This window comes from Melozone crissalis, unplaced genomic scaffold (assembly GCF_028551555.1).
Source record: "Melozone crissalis strain CALT ecotype California unplaced genomic scaffold, PUWL_Pcris_2 ptg000016l_1, whole genome shotgun sequence".
NCBI lineage: Eukaryota > Metazoa > Chordata > Aves > Passeriformes > Passerellidae > Melozone > Melozone crissalis.
The window spans coordinates 9,488,774-9,508,019 of NW_026535794.1; the positions used below are offsets into that span (position 1 = coordinate 9,488,774).

Genomic DNA, 19,246 nt, shown 5'->3' on the forward strand with positions numbered 1-19,246 from the left:
TTCCTGGTGAGCTGTCCTAGGGATAGTTTTTAGCCTCTGACATATGGATGGATGCTGATCCTTGTGACAGGAAGAAAAGTTGGTGCTTCCTGTGCAGCACTACACTTTGCATTGCAAAGTACTGCCTTGGTATAGCAGTGATCTGCTGTTCAGTCTGTGCCATACACCTCTGCCTCTCTGTTTACTCTTAATGTAGAAGTTGGTTTTTCATGTCAGTATTCTTAAACTTCTATATTTCAGCTATATCCTACTCCATTTATATGTGATGCTTGCCTTGATTTGGTTTGTGTTCCTTGTTGTGTTTTATTTGTGTTTTACTTGTAAATTTTCAAGGATCTTTTTTCTGTAATTTAACAGTTCACAGGAGGGAAGGATCCCAGTGTTACCACTGGTAATGGAAGTGTATTGATGAGTGACTGCTGCTTCAGGCTGAGAAACAGAAATTGATGGGCTTGGTGTAGGCTGGGTTGTGTTTCTGGGCTGTTAAAGAATTGATTTGGTTTTGGTTTAGAGGCTTTTCAGGTTCTCACTTTGAGAGTGAGTTTTGTGTTGGAAGGTGCTATCAGTGAGGAGTTACTGTGGAAGATGGAGTTGGTATAACAGCATCAGAACATTACCCAAGAGAAACTCCTTTAGGAGTTAATTTTTTTTTTTTTTCTAGACTAGAAGCTGCATACATACCCTAAACCATCTTCAGATGCATCAATGATGCCTGAGTAATTTGTGTATGGGCTAGGAAATACAACTCAGGACCTGCAGCAGACCAATATCCTCCAGCAGCAGTGTCTACAAGCTTGACAGGATGGTTTGGGGCATTTCAAACTGCTTCCAGTGCCTGGGTGTGTAGTTAAATGAATCCCACAAGGAACCAGACTTCTCTCCCTGGCAGAATGTGTTACTAATGTGACATGATAAATTGGTCCTGGTGGATGTCCCCTCTGGACTTTGATGTCCCAAGAGAAGTCTGTTTGTGGGATCTCTTTAAACATCACTGCAGTCTTGACAGTTTTGCTGTGGTTTCTAAACATACATTTGGAGATGGTAATAAAATCTAAATTTTTTTTAGATTGTGAAGTAGAATTCACAATGTATTTTAATGCAGTATATGCCCATAGGGATTCTGTGGAGTTTTCCCTTGAGAGTTCTGGTTACCTAGTTTATGTGATATTTTAAAATTACTCTTGGAAATGAAAGGTAAAATGAGACTTAAAGGCTTCATACAACTAGTTAGATACAAATATTTGTCACAGAGAATGTCAACTAGCTGGTTTTGTGGTATGTACTTTGGTTCCATCAAAGGTCAGAATTACTTCAGATTGACTGCTATAATATTGATTACATAAAGAGAAGCAGGGCTGTTCTGGGAAAAATACAGCGAGTTACTTTTAGTATCCAGGCAAGAGTCTTAACCTGACAAGAGAGAGGAAAATTCATGTGCAGTAATCATTGCAAACTCTTTGTTATAGGTGTTTCAGGATGTTTTTCCTGAATGGGACAGCTTCATCAAACTACTTGTCTCAAGGACAGAAAGTTGTCCTGCTGTGGCAAAATATTCACATAAGAATCAGATCATGGTTTTAATTCACATGCTGTCTCATTTCTGATAATTGATTGTTTAAATGTTCTAATGCAAAATGTATTTGTTAGTAAAATGGGTTATTAAAACTGAAAATGGAGGTGGCTTTCATTTAAAGCTATCTTGAACAGCAGTGTCTTTTTAGTAATTAATTTTTTTGTTGATGTAAATTTGCTGCTTTTGGTGCAATTTCTGAAGTGCTCACAGATTTGCATGTGCATTCATTGCTTTGGTATGAATGTGCAGTTTTATTTCATAACCACCAGTCTTAGATCATAATTATCCACTGAATGGTCCAGATCTCTCTATGAATTTTTCAGAAATAACTTGATAGGTTCAAAGAGGGTTTTTGAAACACAGGAGTTGTCTCACCCAGACAGCATTATCAGACAGGAGTAGGTAGTACTGTGGCTCCATGGCCAAACTAATACATAATTAGCCCTGCTGAAAGGAGGAGGCCTTGCTCCAAATTTTTATGTTTATCTTAAAACTTTAATCCTTGTCTAATGTCCCATTAGATAGACTGAGAAACTGTTTGATAGCATACTAGCAAAGTTTGTCTTGGGAATCCCAGTCCAGTAGAGGTTGTTAGTCCCCAAGAAAATGTTTTGATTTGCTTTTCTTGGACAGGTAGCTGGTTAAATTGGCCAGAGCACAAATGCTGAATATCTTCTAAGGAGAGCAGGTCATAAGGAATGGAAGGTAATGGAAGTTGCCTCCATTTTTAAGGTGTGCCTGAACATTTGAGCATTCATTTGATAAGTATGAAATGCTGATTAGTGTACTCCAGCATCTCTGTAGTTACCATATCGATGGCATTCAAAGTTGATGTTTAGGTCTCCTTTTATAAAAATCAATGAATCCCAAGATCTCTGCTATAAATCACTGGCAGGACTTCCAAATGCTTCTTCTGTAATTTATTATATGAGTGAGACAAACATCTGTTTCACATCTAATTTATGGAAACACCAAAGACCATGCTGAAACATGAGGCACATGAAGCAACCATGCTTGGAACAACATCTTGGTGTCTTCCCTTAGTAAGGGGTATCACCAGTGTGCTTACTTTGTAAGGAAGAAAATATTTCCATGCAGAAGTGCTTACAGGTGGCCCCTCCAGTTCTCACAGTATGTTTTTTAGTGCCTGAATGCTCTCCAGAGCTGTAGCATGAGGTTCTGTGTGTGTTTACTGCAAATTGGCATATTTGAAACTTTTTTTCCAGATAGGATACAAGGTAGAAAACACCTACTCCAAGAATTCTGTTGTATTCTGGGTATTGTGTCTGTAAACACATTGTTCAGCCCTGCATTTGAGAGTCTCTTCTGGCAGGATGTATAAAGCCATTACAGGATGCTTTTGATACAAGGAAAGGATGGGACAGGCAGCCTTTGCTTACTGCAACCCTGCAGCCATGCTCAATGCCAGTGGGTTTGGCTGTGCCCTTCCATAGGGACTGCACAGCATCCTTTACCCTGCTCCATTATCCTCTGTTGTGCCAGTGCCACCCTCCTGCATCTGCCACAGGAGCACTCAGCTCAGGGGCTGTGTTTTGGCAGAGCAGTGGTGAGGCTCTGGTGGTGGAGAATAAAGCAAAGAAGGTTCACTGGCTGGGGAGGTGCTGCAGTGAGTGAGGCCAGAGCAGTGGCCCTGCTTGGACAGGGTAATTCCCTTTGCACACTGTCCTGAGAGGATTATCAACATCTCTGACTGTGACAGTACATGCATGGGAGAGCATTTGCTGACAGCTCACCATTTAGCTCAACACCTTTGATTTTTGGAGGTGAATGATGGCATTGCAGGGGAATGTGCCATCGTTCTGTGCCTGAAAGAATCCTCCTGTGCTGCCTGTGACCCTTGGGCACTTGTGCTGCTGCCTGTCTCGGAACCAGCACAGTTGCTTTTACAGCCACACTGTGAACTCTAGCAAAGAGTTGATGTGGCTGAACTTGCTTTCATTTGGAGATGCTCTTTTGCTCTTTTCAGCATTTCAATTCCTGGTCTAGTTCCCCAAGCAGCAGCCAGGATGCAGGGGTCTTGGCAGTAGTGACTGCCATAGGAAATGTGACGCTTGCAGTTTATCATGTATTGTAATTGCAGCTAATGCCTTAGATTGATATAATGAATTTTGAGTTTTAGCTGCATTGTGGACTGCTTCAAAGTGTGGGGTTTGACTCCTTCCCCCCCCCCCCCTTGTGTGGTGCTTTCCTGCCCATTTTTTTTCTGATACATGAGTCTTTCCAGTGCTGAAAGAGATTAGCTCCTGGGTGCAACAACTCATTGTTTTCTTTTGGATCAGTGAATTAGTGCAACTTATTTGGTTCTATGATCACAAGGCAGGAAGGGAAAACAATCACATCTTTTAAGTAGTATTCTGCCATGAGTTGAAAGGGAAAAAAATCCTGTTTCTGTGTTACAGCTGGGGACCTCTCAGAGTGGAGAGATCACCACCTGCCTTATTTTGAGCTGCAGTGTGATATTTATTACAGTAGTTGTTGCTATTTGACCTGTTTAGAGGTGAAATGCTTTTCTTGTGACTACAGAAAAGCAAGGTAATATTCCATGGTTTTCAGGGAGCAGGTTTAATGTTTTACCCAGAGGATCAAGACAGTTGTTGCATTTGAATTGGGAATGATTTTTCTAAAGAAATTAAATTTTCCTGAAAACATTACCTCCAATGCAGTTATTTTCAGACAGGTTTGTTAGTGTACAATCTGTGTTGCTGGGGGTTTTGTGTTCCAATCTCCACATTATTTTTTGGCTTCTGTAACTTCAGTTTTACTACCTAGTTACAGCAAGAGTCCTGAAGTCCTTCATTTTGCCTGGTGTTCTGGTAATGGGCTACCATGAATTCTTTGCTTAAGCATTTGCCTTTTTCCAAAAAGTTTCATGTCATCTGCTGTTGTTGATAGATAAGAAGTCTTTCTCATTGACTTCCTTGAAGTTTCTCACCTTTTGTTCTCTCTTGATTTTTGCTGTTCTTACAGCACCACAAATTCTGCATTAGAAGTATACTCCAACATTTTTATGGAAATTGAATGTAATACTCTGTCCTCCCATAAGCTTCTGGTAATACCTAGATTATAATATACTGAATTTATCTCCAGACAGTGGTTGGTAATACTCTTAAGTATCACTGGTTTAACATTTTGATTTTCTGAAGCTTGGAAGTTGTATTTATATAGTATTTCCCCTTTTTAGAAAGGCCTTGACTTTTTTTTTTTAATTTTTTTTTTCTTTTCTTTTTGCTGCTTAGTTTTCTTAATCTGATAACATTGCTCACATTCAATAAAAAATGGACTGGAAGTACCAAAATGTCTATAGTAAGAGGAATCGTGAAAAAACCCCAACACCCTGCATTTGAGCTGTTTGGAAAAGGCCTTTTTTGTGAAAAGGTTACCAGGGATGGAAAGGCTCTGCTAAAATAGACTTAGGGGGCTGAAGTGTTACTATTTTGCTGAGTGATGCCATTAATCATCCTGATTTAGGGAGTAAAAGCCTAAACAGGGTGAGTTTGCTATATTAATGTGTGTTTGGTGATAGATACAACAAATGGTAGTGTAGCAGCCTCCTGCTGCCTTCTCTGTGTTCTTGGTATTTTTTTTCTTCTGCCTGCTGTACTTGGCTGTCAGAATCATAAAGGAGTAGTTTCTCTGACAAGTCCTGCCCCTTTTCCTGCCTCAGCATAATCCATCTTGCTGAGCATTCTGCAGTGCTCTGCGGTGGAGTGCTTGCTGTGTCTCACTTGAGAGAATTACAGGAAGAGCTCTGGAGAATTGTTCCCAGGCTGCTGACAGCAATCACCTGGCATCTGAACACGTGCTGATACCGAGTGCTGACCTCTTCCTTTGCTGGGCAGGCTGATAAGGCATGGCCAGGTCTTGGTTAGGCTTTGGTGTGGCAATAATCCACTGAGAAGCTGGTGTGATATCAGGGATCTCTAGGAGAGTCCATGATCTTCCCTTAAATAACTTTGTTTCTGCAGCTGTTGTGCTGGGGAGGAGAGATTCACTTGCAGAATCTCTCTCACACTGTGAGAGATTAAAACCACAGAGCTTACATGATAGGTTGTTTTGTTTTTATTCAAACTCCAGGTAACGAGAAAATTTGGATTATAAATAGAAAGCTTAACAGTGGGAGTAATACAGTATATAGATCATTTGTGCACGTGAGTGAATGACCTTCATAACTAACCTATGAGTCATTCCTGTGAGAATAAATTGGGCTGCAAAACAATTAACTGCTCTGCTTGTACTTGCTGGTTGATATGCTAGACTGACCAAACTGGCCTGTTTTAAAAATGGACATAGTGCTTGTTTTGGAAATTATAATAATTCCCGTATTTCCATGCTTAAGTGTTGGTTAACTTCTATGAAGGTACTAATAGGTCTTCTTTATATTGAGGAAAAATTGCTTTACATGGAAAAAAAGAAGCTACAAAACAAAAAGTGTCTGAGGTAGAAAAAAATCTTGCCACTTGCTTGCCAGTGTATGTAAGATAAAAGTTGGGTCCTGTGTTGTTTTACTCAATAACTGTGGAGGTTGGGAGGGGGTAGGGTTTTTTTTAGCAGCTGCCCTTGTTCAGCATAAATACATTGTGACGTTTCATATTTAAGTAATTGCACAAAACCAGATGATAACTTACATATTTTTATTATCATATTGATTACTTAATGATGCATAATGCATATTGTATTAACTTGGTGATTTGTCATAAATCAGTTTGGATTTTTCGTGGAGGTACCAGAAGTGGAACAAATACTGCATTTCTGACCTTCACGTTGTCAGCTCTAGTTCTGAACAGTCAGGCAGTCACAAGTCTTTCCTTGCTTTTATACCTCTATTGCTGCTATCACCAGGTTCTGCAGTTTTCATTAGAAGTTTATTCTGAACTTTCAATACTGAAGAACTTGGTAAAATCATTGGTGTTCTCAATAACACTCATTCTGGAAGAGTTGTGATTGATGAAGAGAGTAGTTCCTAAACTTTTCTGGTTTTAATGCAAGTATTATGTTTATTGACTTTCTGGTTTGTGATTGCAGTTCTTTTCTTTTGTTCTTTGTCTCGAGAGAATTAGAGAAAATCAGTTTTCTGGTAATTCTAGTAAATAAAGACTGCTTGTATAGGTGCTGGTGTTGTACCCCATGGCCTGACACCTCCCCCATCTTTTTTTTCCCCTTTTTGGAATGAGACTATTGTCTTCCTGGTGGGGATGGAACAATAGCTGTTCTCAATGACATAACAGTGGAACTAGAATTTAAAATAACATTTTATCCATGACCCCCTTTCTCTATTTTTGCCCTCTCCCTCCTGCTTGGTACAGACTGAATGCCTCCTTGGGACACTGTGTGTAAACCTCCATGCTTTGCTGCTAAATGTGCAGCAGAATTCGTGTTTGGAGTATCTAATGTGGCAAGTGCTAAATTAAACACTTGGAACACTTTAGGGTTATGAGTCATCAATCCCTGGCTGCTGTTTTTAGATTTCAATAATTAATACAACCTACCTGGAAGTTACTTTTCAGATCATGGTGATCCACAATAAATCATGAATACAAATAAGCTAGAAAGTTCAGGTACCTGAATGCAATATTTTCCATTAGGATTACTAGTTCTTAATGTTAAAACAGGTAAAATAAGAAAGTCAGCTGCTTTATATATATAAAAATTATTTTTAGGTCCAGAAGCAAGCAGAATTTAGAGCAGAAGGAGCGTAGCAATTATTGGGGGAGTCTTAGTTCAGTAGCCTCAAATGTTTCAAAGGAAGAATCTTACCTGTTAACAATTTTTTTAAAAAGAAATAATCCCTAATGATTAAATACAGAATCACTCAGTAATACTGACTCTTAAATGTTTTTTTCTGTTTTGTAGAAGACCCTTTTGAGGACTTCTTCGGTGGCAGGCGGGGTCAGAGAGGAAACAGAAGCAGAGGTGGTGGTGGATCATTTTTCTCTGCCTTTGGTGGATTCCCTGCTTTTGGAAGTGCTTTCTCTCCATTTGACACAAGTAAATATCATAACATTTAAGAATGCAATTTTGGCTCACAAAGGATTGCAATACAACAAGCTGGCTTCTCCATTCAGGCAATTCTGTGACTAATTTTTTTTTTAAATTAAGATGGTGTCTGTAAGGTGTAAATGAAAATTAAGCCACTGTTAGAGTATTTGGGCTACCTGAAAGTTCATATAGAGTGAACAGATCTCTAACAAGTAGAACTTTGTGTTTTCTTTATTTTGGTGCTACAGTTTCTTCATGGCTTTAGAATTCTTTTGTTTCAGGAGTGTGATGGCTTTAATTACAGGTCCTGAAAATGTGCCTAAACCCCATGATATTGCTCAGAGTGCTGGGAATCTGGGCTTTGTTTGGGATGTTACTGATACAGGACTTGTTCTGTCTGCCAGCTTGGGGCATCCCAGCATCTGCACTAAAGCTGATGATCACATTCATTAGGGTTGCTGGCTTTCCCCTGAGTGCAGTATGGATAAAGGGGAAGAGTTGGCAAATGGTTTTTGGACAATGCTGTGCATTTGGAACCTGAACTGTGGGACCATATGAGAGAAGTGGATGGGGCTGGAGCCATGGTTTATTCTCAGGCTGGTGTTAATGCCATCTAGTCACTGATGCTGCATGATGAAACCAGCTGAAAGTAGGATGAAGTCTGAGTGGATGATAAGTTTGGATCCCACAGCCATGCAAAATTACATTTTATTCAAATGCCATCTTTTTCAATAGGTTTTACTTCGTTTGGCTCCCTGGGACATGGAGGCCTTACTTCATCATTCTCCTCTACGTCATTTGGTGGCAGTGGAATGGGAAACTTCAAATCAGTATCAACCTCAACTAAAATAGTTAATGGCAGAAAAATTACTACAAAGAGGTAAGTGATATAAATATATTTATATGAAACTATATGTAGAGACTTACATACCTATAGTTACATGCATATAAATATATTGTATCTTTGCACACACACACATATAATGATACGTATTTTTATGTTTTACTTTTGTTGTTATGTTCATCATATTGGATTTCTCTAAATGCTTAAAAACATCTTGAAATACTTTATTGGGTTCTCTGCCTCTTCTTGGCATTGTTGAGTTACTTAATCTGTAGCTGGAGCTCTTTTAGGCTTCAGAATCTCCTGTGTAGTGCTGCACCTTTTACTACGGTCCTTCACTAGGAAGAATTTTAGTTTTGCAGATGTTATGAAAGAATTTTCTCTAGCATCTGCTTAGTGTGCTTTCCTAGGCAGTGTTTGAGTGAAGTCTTTCTAGTATTTTTTTTTTGTCTGTTAAATGAAATAAGAAACTGAAGCCTGCTTTGGAGAAAAAAATGTGCCTGTTTGTTAGAAAGTGAATTTTCAAGTTCTGTGCACAGTTTTGTGCTTGTGATGGGCAAATCCTTGCATTTGGGAAACCCAAGTCTTTGTTAACTATAGAAAAACCTACATGGAGTATTATAATCAATATAGGAGTACTGAACAATTAAGTAATTTCATTACTTAATATAAAATTACAGAAAAGTGAAGGAGGATAAATTGTTTTTGTTTGTTAACTTGGGTCCCATACTTGTAAGTGCAAGGTTCTTCTGTGAACTGTACTGGAGAGCTCCTGTCATCTTGACCACTTAATAACACAAACAGCCTCTGGATCACATGCTGGTGTGGTCATAATATTTTTCTGAGTGCATGCCAGAAAAATCTGAAAACTCAAAAGCTCTTTAATAATCTCTCTTTTCAATCAGGGATACTTGAATTTTGTAACATGCAGGCTGGTCATAAAGTTGGTGTATAGTAAGTCCACAAATTACTTGCTGTGATCAAATTAAAAATGGATGTTAGACTGTCTTGTGTACAAAATTGTGATTGGATCTAGAATATCATACATTTAACAAATGGGTAGGGACTCAATGCAGTGTCAAGATTGTGCAGTTGATCTGTCAAGGCCTTTAGGCCTAGATAACAGTGTGTAGTGTGAGCACAGCTGTGACAATGACAGTGTATGGGGTGGCAGCTGTAACTGTGAACTCCACATCCTGGAGGATTCCAGCTTGCAGAAGGCAATTTTCCTGACTAAGCAATGGGGAAATGAGCTGGGTGCTGGTGCCAGCTCCGGCGCTGGTAAATACCAAAGCTTGCCAAGTACAGTTGCATTAAGCAGGTGCTGCTCCCTTACAGTTTGTTATCTAAACCTGAGGTCTGGTGTGTGTTCAGAACTGCTCATGGTGTTTCTGTCCTGCAGGATTGTTGAGAATGGACATGAGAGAGTAGAAGTTGAAGAAGATGGCCAGTTAAGGTCGCTAACAATAAATGGTAAGGAGCAGCTGCTACGCTTGGATAACAAGTAATTCAACGCACGCATTTAACAGAAATTTTAAGCTCTAACAGCCACCATTTGAGGATTGACAGGAACATTTTTTGAAGATTTCAAACGAATTCAACTTTCTGTATATCCGTACTCAATCTTAAGTAGTATAAGTAGCTCACAGAAGCTCGTATTTGTCATAGACTTTTGAGTTAATTGTTGGGACCACATCAATTGGACCATTTTTTGTCCTTTAAATTGTTGTAAACTTCTGTATGCACTTTTCTTTTCTTATCTGTGATCAAGGTGAACCATGATCCTTCAGTAGTGCTAGGGCGAGATGTACACTAACAATAGCATGAATCTTGCTTTTTCCAATTTGAAATGTGAGCCAATTAGTAGTTCAAGTCTGCTGTGAAGTTAACAGTTCCAGGATAACCTTTTTAATAATTTCAACTTTTTTTTTTTTTTTTTAAATGTTTAGTAGTGAACAATGTTAATACATTTCTGGTAATGCATTTCTGGTTTAAATAAATTAAGGATGTTTTCTAGTTGTGCATGAATGCAGACAACTTTAGTAAGTTTTGACAAATGTTTAAATGTGTGATGTAAGCAAAAGGTAAACAAAAGTGAAGCCAGTGAGCTGAGTCTTTTGTCATTTGCTAAAAAAAATTCAAAATGAATAAATGCTGATGTTTGTGGTGCATTCTTTCATGAATGGCATTTGTAACCTTCCTGTGTCTGTGTGTGATTTGGGCAACTTGGGAAAACGGTGCTTTTTTTTTTTCCCCCCCCTTACCATCTTTTTCTTCAATCTTAAGGATGAGGGCCTTTTTTCTTTGCAGATGTTTTCTTCAGTGTGACTGAAAACATTATTTTTAATTTCATTTCTAAACCTGTATTTGAAGCACCTATTTTTAAGAAGCATTCAGAGGCTGACTCTCTAACTCCATCTTTTGCCCTAATATGTAATTATTTTAAGTCTAGGCCGAAAGCAATTCTGTTTTAAAAAGTTTTCTAAAGTTATTCTGAGATTTGCTTAAAAAATAATCTGTAGTAAATACAAATATGCATTTGATAAATTTATTTATTTCACATTTAATAATTACAAAAAGACTGAGAATTATGAGGGTTTTTTTGCTGTTTTGAGAACAAGTAATCGCTTTGAAGATTTGGACAAAATTATTAGGATTATGATATCTCACTCTTATTTTTAGTCCTCAACCAAAAATCAAAAGATGGATTAATGCCCTTTGTTAAATTAATGGAGTGAAGTAAAGTGTTCTTTTGTAGCTAAGACCAGATTTTCAAAGTTTAGTGGAAAATGATTTGGTTTTGATGTGTCACAGAGAAAGCTTGCAGGTAACTAATGGTGTCTGTTAACACCTGCCAGGTTCTGGATAGTTCCATGCATAGATCATGGATGTGCAGCTTTCATCTGTGCACCAGCTGTGAACATCTGGCCTGCACAAAACTCTTCAGGGTGGCTTAGTGGTTTAAAAAAAAAAAAAAAAAAAAAGCATGGTGTATTCAAATGATCACCTAATGCCTTCTTGCTGAACACCATCTGCTTTGTACTAACAAATGTGTTGATTATTAAATACATTGAAAAGATATGCTCTTGTTTTTCATGCAGGAAAACCATTTCAACTAAGCCAAACCAAGCTAACAAACTGCTACAACAGAATTTGTATTTGCAGTAAAGTTAGTATATTGTACTTTTGTCCCTCTACCATTAATGTTAATTTGATAGAACTGAAAAAAAAATAACATGTAGAAGAAAAAATAAATATATACTTTGGTTTTGGGACTAAAGCAGTTATATACCTTTTCAAGTTCTTTGCAGAGTTCCTGTCACTTCAGTGTTGTGTTTTTGATGTAGAAGCACAAACTTAGTTTAGAACTAAACAGTGTTTTCTTGTTAATGCTGTTTTTTCCCCCTCCCCATGTATGTTATTTCTTGATCCAGATAACTAAACATGACATTTATTTCAAAATTTGGCTTTGTTGTGATGTCTTGAGTTATTAAAAATGTTAATTTATATTTATAGGATGCAGTGTGCTCCTTTAAATTATGTAAATTGTAAAAAGTGCTTTAAAATTGATTAACCAAGTTAAATAAAATTAGGACAATCTGGAGTTGAGTTTGAATGCCTTCCTCTGGATACCCATAGATTTTATATTAAAGTGCCAAACTTTGCCTTCTAGTTTTATTCCAAGTCTTTAACATTTCAATTGCCTTGCTCAGGTTAGGAACACAGTTAGGGTATCAGATCTGTACCCACATGTTTATCTTCTTACCTAGGAAAATATGATCCTTCTCACAGTGTTACACCCCAACAGGTCACACCAGGGTTCTGAAGTGAATTTTTTAACACTAAATGTGCTCAGGATCCGGATTTTTGGATAGTCTCTGTTCTGCCTTCAGATCCCTGAAGCTGCTTGTCAGAGCTGGCCAAAATGCAGCATTAAAGTGGCAGTGCTGCATTTCCCTGGTAGAAACTGGCAAAACACAGGGAATGAGTCAGCAGAAGGCAGAATTTGGCAGTAGGTTCCTGCAGGAGTGAGATACCCACACACCAGCATTTCCATGGGCTGGTAGTTGAACTGGATGTGTGGTCTTCATCCAAATGTATCATTGGACCAGCAATTCCAGTTCCAGGCTTAAAAACTTGTCATTGTTCACTTGACCTAAACCTAACAGTCTCCATCTCTTTCAGTGTTTTTTGAAATAACATCACATCCAACTTTTTTTTAATGCAACTTCTTGCATCCAGCTCCTTTTTTAAAACACAAAATAAACTCACATTCCATGTTTTATTCAGAATTTTTTTGCTGAATTTAGTTGTTTTCTCCTGAAAACCCACTTGTTAGGTTGCTTTGAAAAAAATTTCATGTTGTTCCTTTCTAATCCATAATTTGCATAGATGTACAAGACCTGTTTATTAGAAGTGATAGATCATCAAGGGCAGCACATTTCCTGACACTTCAATTTTGGCCAAAATAGTACAAAATAATTAACAACAGAAAAAGTTCCTGATGGCAAATGCTAGGTACAAATATACAGTGGGATGAGGCAGCTTTCAAAACCAGGTGCTATTGGATTAAAAGTGCCATCTTTTCATACACGAGAGATTAATTTTGAATTTTTAGGGACACCATCCCATTTAAATTAAGCATCCTGGAAAAACAGCTGTTTGGAAAAACCAAGATGGAGTTTTTGAACCTGCTAAGTCATTTAGTCCTTCATGCTCTGCTTCAAAGTTCATTGGTGGATACAAGAACTTTGTGATGCTTTCTCCTGGTGCACCCTCTTTGCAGTCCCTCGTGCATGGCAGTAATCCCAGTGCAGCACACTAACCCCCAGTTTCTCTATAGATTGCATGGCACCTGCCCCTTCCACTTGGCTTTCCTGAAGGAGTTGGGGATTTTGTGTTGGAATGCTTCACACTGTTCAGTGGCTGCACTCCTGCAGGGCTCAGTTCTCACAAGACCTTCTCTGCTGGGGATCAGAGGGCTTGGTTGGTGACAGAGGTGACAGAGCTGCTCTGCAGAGTGTGTGCGTAGCATTTGTCAGGTGGATCCTGTATCAACTTGTGAATAATTGATGAGCTGAGTCAGAATGCTGAAAACAAGATTGTAAAAGATTTAAAAAGCCCAGAGGGTTTGTATCTCTTCTCAGTGCTTGTGTTTGGTTATCCTGTTTCCTTGACTCCTTCAGTGTTTTGGCATTAGGTGTAACTGGAGGTTTATCTTTTGTACTGAGCTGTGCTGTGTTTCAGACCATCTGTGGGATAGTCCAGTGATAAAGTTAGATTTTAGTTTTTATTTTTGGAAATGGGAGTTCCTGAATGTGCTTCTGTTCTGGTTGAGCAGTGAGCTCCTTTGCCTGAGTTTAATCTGTGGTTGTAACAGGATAGTGCTTCTGAAGATGGTTGTGTTGCATAATGAATGCTACAGCTGTTTGATGCTTGTGGTCAGAGAACCTTTGAAAAGGGCCTAGTACTTAAAATACTTGTTAACCTTTTTGTGGAAGTGTTTCTTAGTATTTTTGGAAAATTTGCCTCTTTGGTTGTGATTTTTGGATGTTCTGGTTAATTAAGGCTTATTTTCAAGTCATGCTATTCTCATGGGCTAGTGGCAATATGGTAATATGCCAGTCAGCAGTAACCAAACTTTGAAACTTTATTTTTTTTAACATAAGAAAGTCTGTTTGTACTGTCTCCTCCCTCAGGGCTTGTTTACTTTATGATTGAGCTATGACCACAGACTTGATTTGCCTCAACATAGACAGTTTGGGCTTTCTTGTTATTGTTTGACTTAAAGTGGTTGTTGTAGTACAGAACTTCATGCTTTCCACCTGAAATGCTGAAATGGTCCTTACATTGCACCAGGGCTGGAATGAAGAATGTTGGCTTTGTTAGTGTTACAAACTGTACCTTTGAATTTGTAATTCTAGTGGATTTCTTACTTGTTTTTAAAAAATATATCTTGGCTAGAGTTGGTTGTTGAGTGAAGTGCACTGCTGAAGATGGTTGGTTTATTCTCTGCTATATAGGTCATACATCCACAAAATAGTAAACCTTGTGTTTGAGGTGCTGTCAGATTAAAAAAAATCAGGAAAGAATGAAAATCCTGTGATGATCAGAGCCGTAACCGTGAACCTCTGCAAGCTGTGCTGATTTAAACTCACTGAAACTTCTCTGAATACTCTGTTGTGGCAGACTCAGTGCTGCATTAGGTGTTATCTCACTTACAGCAGCTGGTAGAAAGTTAATCAAAACCCCACATGAGTACTTTATGCTCTGTCATGCTGCTGTGGCCAAAAGATAGGAGGAGTTTGGAGGTGATAGTGCCCAGGCCTGAAAGCTGGGCTGTCCTGGTGTGAGGTAGATTGATTGCACTGATGGCCTGACTGCTAATTGCCTTCTGAAAGAATGAAGGAAGACTTTCAGATGTTGTCAGATTCAAAATGTTGTGGTGGGGATTAAAGTATGTTTAATTGAGAAGACAAGTAAAACATTTTATCAGAAGGACACGATTAAATAGAATTCTCTTTAGTTTCTCTGGCTTTTACAATGAAGTTAATTTTGCAGCATATTGAGTTAATTTTAAACTCACTAAAAAGAGGTAATTTTTGAACCTGATTTAAAACTGACAGTCAAGAAAAAATATTTTTAGAGGCTTCTGGTAATAACTTAAAATTTGGCTTTGGCCTATAGCTTATCTTTACCTCTGAATCTCAAATGAGGGCTTGTCTAGCTCTTCTTTGCAATGCAACCAACTTCAAGTGAATTTCATAAAAATAGAAACAAACAAAACTCTGTACCTGCTAGTTTACCAGCAGTGAAAGTAAAGCTGAATCCTTTCATTCACCTGAATGTTAGAGAGAGATGAAATAGTAACACCTTGTTTGGAAAAGCTCACGTGAGCTTGCTGCCCTGTTATGTGACATTGAGAATGCTTCAGTCCCTCCTTCTTTTTGAAGTTAAAAGTCAAATTTGAAATTTCCTGCATTCTATTTATTTAAGTTACTGGAATGAGAGAGGAATCCAGCCTGGCCATAGTATTCATGTTGAGGAACACAGATTTGTGATGGCCAGAAAAGAGAATTACTTGGCTGTGTCTGTAATGGAGTTGCTCAAAGGTGTTACTAAACCAGCTGAAAATGCAAAGCAGTAGCTCTGGAATCTTCTGTCTTGGTTCCAGTCACAAGCTTGATTGAATTGTGGTGCAGGAGGGGGATTTACCTCCCAATAATAAAAAAAGTCATAAGGCTGCAGAGGCTTTGAGACATCTGATAGAGAAACTGGGCAGCCTCATCCATCTTTTGGTTTCCCTCCAGAAATACATGTCAAGCCTGTGTTAATCTTCGTAACTGATATATAGAGTAAGATTAAGTTGCTAATTTATCACACATTTGCATAACTGTCACCATAGCCACCTCTGGCAAAGTTTTCTCCTAGACATGTAGTTGGAGGCTGCCTTTTACTCTTCACAGAAACTAAATCTGCATTTGTCATCCTGTTGTGATATTTGTCATACTCAGCAATGGAAATACTGTGCTTTGCTTTTGTGTAAGAGCATTCTGCAGTATCAGTCACTGTCATTCTCCTTCCAGGGGGAGCTAGACTGTGGATGTTTTAAAATTGGTTTGAACTTCTCTGTGAAAGTATTTCTGAAGGAAAATGGAGGAAACTCACATGGCCAAGGCTAGAGGACAAAGTCTTCTGTCTCCAGGGGATTTGGCCAGGCTTTGTGTAATATCACTGCCTCTTGTCAGAAGTCACTTTGGTGCTTTGAGTTACTTGGGCATCTCCTGTTGAGTAGTCACTCAGACACCCCTGAGAATTTCTCTGCTAGTCTCATTTCTTACTGCTGAGTGCCTGTGGAAATACAGGCAGGTCCTTGTCACCAGATGTACTGCACGGATAATGAAAGGGCATTATTCATCTCTTCTACACCAGGTGGGAGCTGGCTGTCCAGGAGAGCAGTAGAGAGCTAGAAATTCACTTGGAGCTATTTTGGCTGTGTCTGGTCCTGCCTGCAAGCAGGAGTAGCATTCACAAGCCTCCTGCCGTTGGTTTTTGATTGAGCTCCTGAGCAACTGCAAAGAGATGGAAGATTTTCCTTCTGGGGACATTCACCTTGAGCGTTAGGACAGCCACCAAAATGTTTCTTTTATTAAACACCTCTAGTGCTCCTTCTGTCTTTTCTGGGATTGGATGGTGTACCCCTGAGAAGAACAGAAAGTCTTAAGGTCCTTGAAACCAGTTAGGGAGAAGCAGGAAAACAACGTAGGTTGTTTTGTGCTGTTGACATAAATTTCAAGGACTTTTCTCCTCATTTGGCTTTTGCCTTTCTCATCAGGAAAACACGATCACGAGTTATCACAGTGAATGCAGAAGTGATGGGCGTTTGTCTGTGTCTCCTCCTCCAGTGAACCCTGCCTGTTCTCTGGCTGCCCAGGCTCAGCCCTGCTCTGGAGGCTGTTCCCTGCCAGCACAAGCAAGGGGGGTGCTTCTGCAGCCTGAGGATGCTGTGCCAAATTCCACTTTGATTCTAAAAAATGTGTACAACAGTTAGAAAAAACTGAGCATATCAAAGGTCGCCTTGTTTGGAAGAAGAGTATAAATATTTGTATCAGGCTAGACAAATTCAAATGAGAAGATAAACACACATTTTTAACACATGGATGATTAACTGTTGGAAGAAGCTGCCAAGAGCAGTAGTTTCTCTGGCTTTCATGTCTTAAAGACCAGCTTTCTGAAAAATATCTCCTAGTGAGAAGGGATTGCTTGGGCTTTACAGAGAACCAGTGGAAGCTCTGGGAGCCTGGGGCACAGAGTGAGATGCACCTTGGAGCACAGTGCTCCTTCCAGCCCCCCTCCATGGGCTGTACTTGGCTCCTTCCCTCCTGATGGGCTGACATTGATGCACAGGTCATGTTCCCTTACTGTGGTTTTCAGGCTGGGGGATGATTCTGTGACGTGGGGGCTGCTTTGTCTCTTGGGAGGTGCTGAGGAAGCAGGGGAGCTGGGAAGAGAGAGAGGAGCCAACACCACGTGCACCTGGGGCAGGCTGATGACTATTGCCCTAAAGCATCCAGTTTGGGATGTGTAGGTGCCAAGAGTGGACTTCGTGTGGGAGAAGACATCCTGGATCTGTTCAGGTAAGTGGCTTTATTGTTGTGGATGGATTGGATGTTAAGTGAGGAGGAGGAACCAGGGCAGGTCAGTGATGGCTGTGCCAGGGAGTTAGATTTGGAATTTGCAATACAATGAGCCCTTGTGTATGTCCTGTCTTCTCACCAGCTACTGGCTGCACACCTTCAGGCAGCCTAATTCCAGCTCCTCAGTTGAAGATCAGGATGTCTCTTGTTAATCAGTGTAATGATACAGCAGAGATCCACATTTCAGAGTAAACTGTTCATTTTCTTGAATGCTGGCAATGTTTTAATGATCTAAAGTTTTTTATTTTTACTGTGTGTTAAATCTCAAGTGGGTAACAATACATGTGTTTTGAATTTTAAGTGACTGTGATGAAAACAGCTGGCTTTTTGTTAATGGAATCACCTTTGGTATTGTGCTAAATGCCCAAGACTGCATTATGTCAGATAAATGGTTCTACAGAATAGCCAGGGAAGTGTCGTACAGGGCTGTGTGTGAAAAACCTCTCTGTGGATGATAATTTGGGTTTTGTATATACCCAGAGCTGCATTTGTTAGATTCATTTCTAAGGAAAACTTGAGGAAAGGCAACTTCCTAGAATTATAATTCATCAGCATTTGGGTCACATAAGGAAGAAACAGTTTGTAACAAAACTGAAAGGTAAGCTATTGTGTGGTAAAATCCTGGTATCTCTTGAGGTCCTCCCAAATTTTCTGGGAAAGGTATCCTGCTTGAAGAGCACTGGAACTCCAGAATGTTATTCTTCAATGGTCAAATGAACCATATTTTGAGATGTAAATATTCAGGCCTGAAAATAGCCCGTGTGCAGTCTCCTTTCTGAGCAAGTAATAAAAAGTGTAAGGCTTTTTCCAGTCACCAGCATGGCCAGAGCCAGCTGTAGTGACACAAGGAATCTTGTTAATGGAAAAGCAAACAAGTGTACATGCTGTACTGCTCTGCCTTCTTCTGGCCTAAAAGGAGGCTCAGACAAAAACATTTCTGTAGTTTGCAAAGTGTGTAGCCAGTGCACACCTTGAATCTTTGTTAGCAGTAAATGGCTTCTAAACTGTTAAAAATTGTTTAAAGCAACTGTTTTTAAATGTACCAGAACTGGAACTTGTCAAAGCAAAACAATTCCATCAATTTTATCTGTATTTTCCAAGGACCTTCAAAGATTTGAGTTGCATTCTGTGTAGAACCTTTTCCAGAGATGGAAAATGCAGTTTTGTTTACTGTACAAATCAAATCCTCTGTTACAGTCACTGTCTGGTCTTCGTAGACTAAACACCCTTTTGAGAAGCAGGTAGAAAATTACAAGTAGATGATTGGTTTTTACCACTGTTAAATAAAAAGAAAATGATGTGTACTTTACTATGCATATTCATATTTTAGAGGTGTTACGTATCAATGTTAACTATTCCTATGCATTATCTAAATTGGAGGATCTATTGCTATTGACCTACTTTTGATCTATATTGAAAGTATTGGCCTGAAAGAATTGAAAGAAAATCTGTTTGGTTAAAGGTTGAAAGAAAGCAGAGTAATTTGTCCTGAAGCTTTCTCATGGCAGTTTTGTAGCCATTAATAATTTATTTATTAATAGCTATAACTCTGTCTCAAAAAGTGTCATAGAACAGAAAGTGACTTTTAAGTGGCTTCTAATGCAGTGACTAATTGAGAAGATGCTTCTTGTAATC

General features: G+C 39.1%; 1 protein-coding gene across 2 annotated transcripts in view; it reads left to right on the plus strand.

Annotated features, from left to right (window-relative positions):
- Window positions 1–19,246, plus strand: part of DNAJB6 (DnaJ heat shock protein family (Hsp40) member B6) — a 58,437-nt gene that overhangs the window by 17,075 nt on the left and 22,116 nt on the right. For both annotated transcript variants that reach the window (XM_054273429.1, XM_054273428.1), the window contains exons 6-8: window positions 7,445–7,579; window positions 8,306–8,450; window positions 9,817–9,887. In XM_054273429.1, coding sequence (XP_054129404.1) covers window positions 7,445–7,579; window positions 8,306–8,450; window positions 9,817–9,887 — 351 coding nt within the window. The remainder of the gene's footprint in view (window positions 1–7,444; window positions 7,580–8,305; window positions 8,451–9,816; window positions 9,888–19,246) is intronic.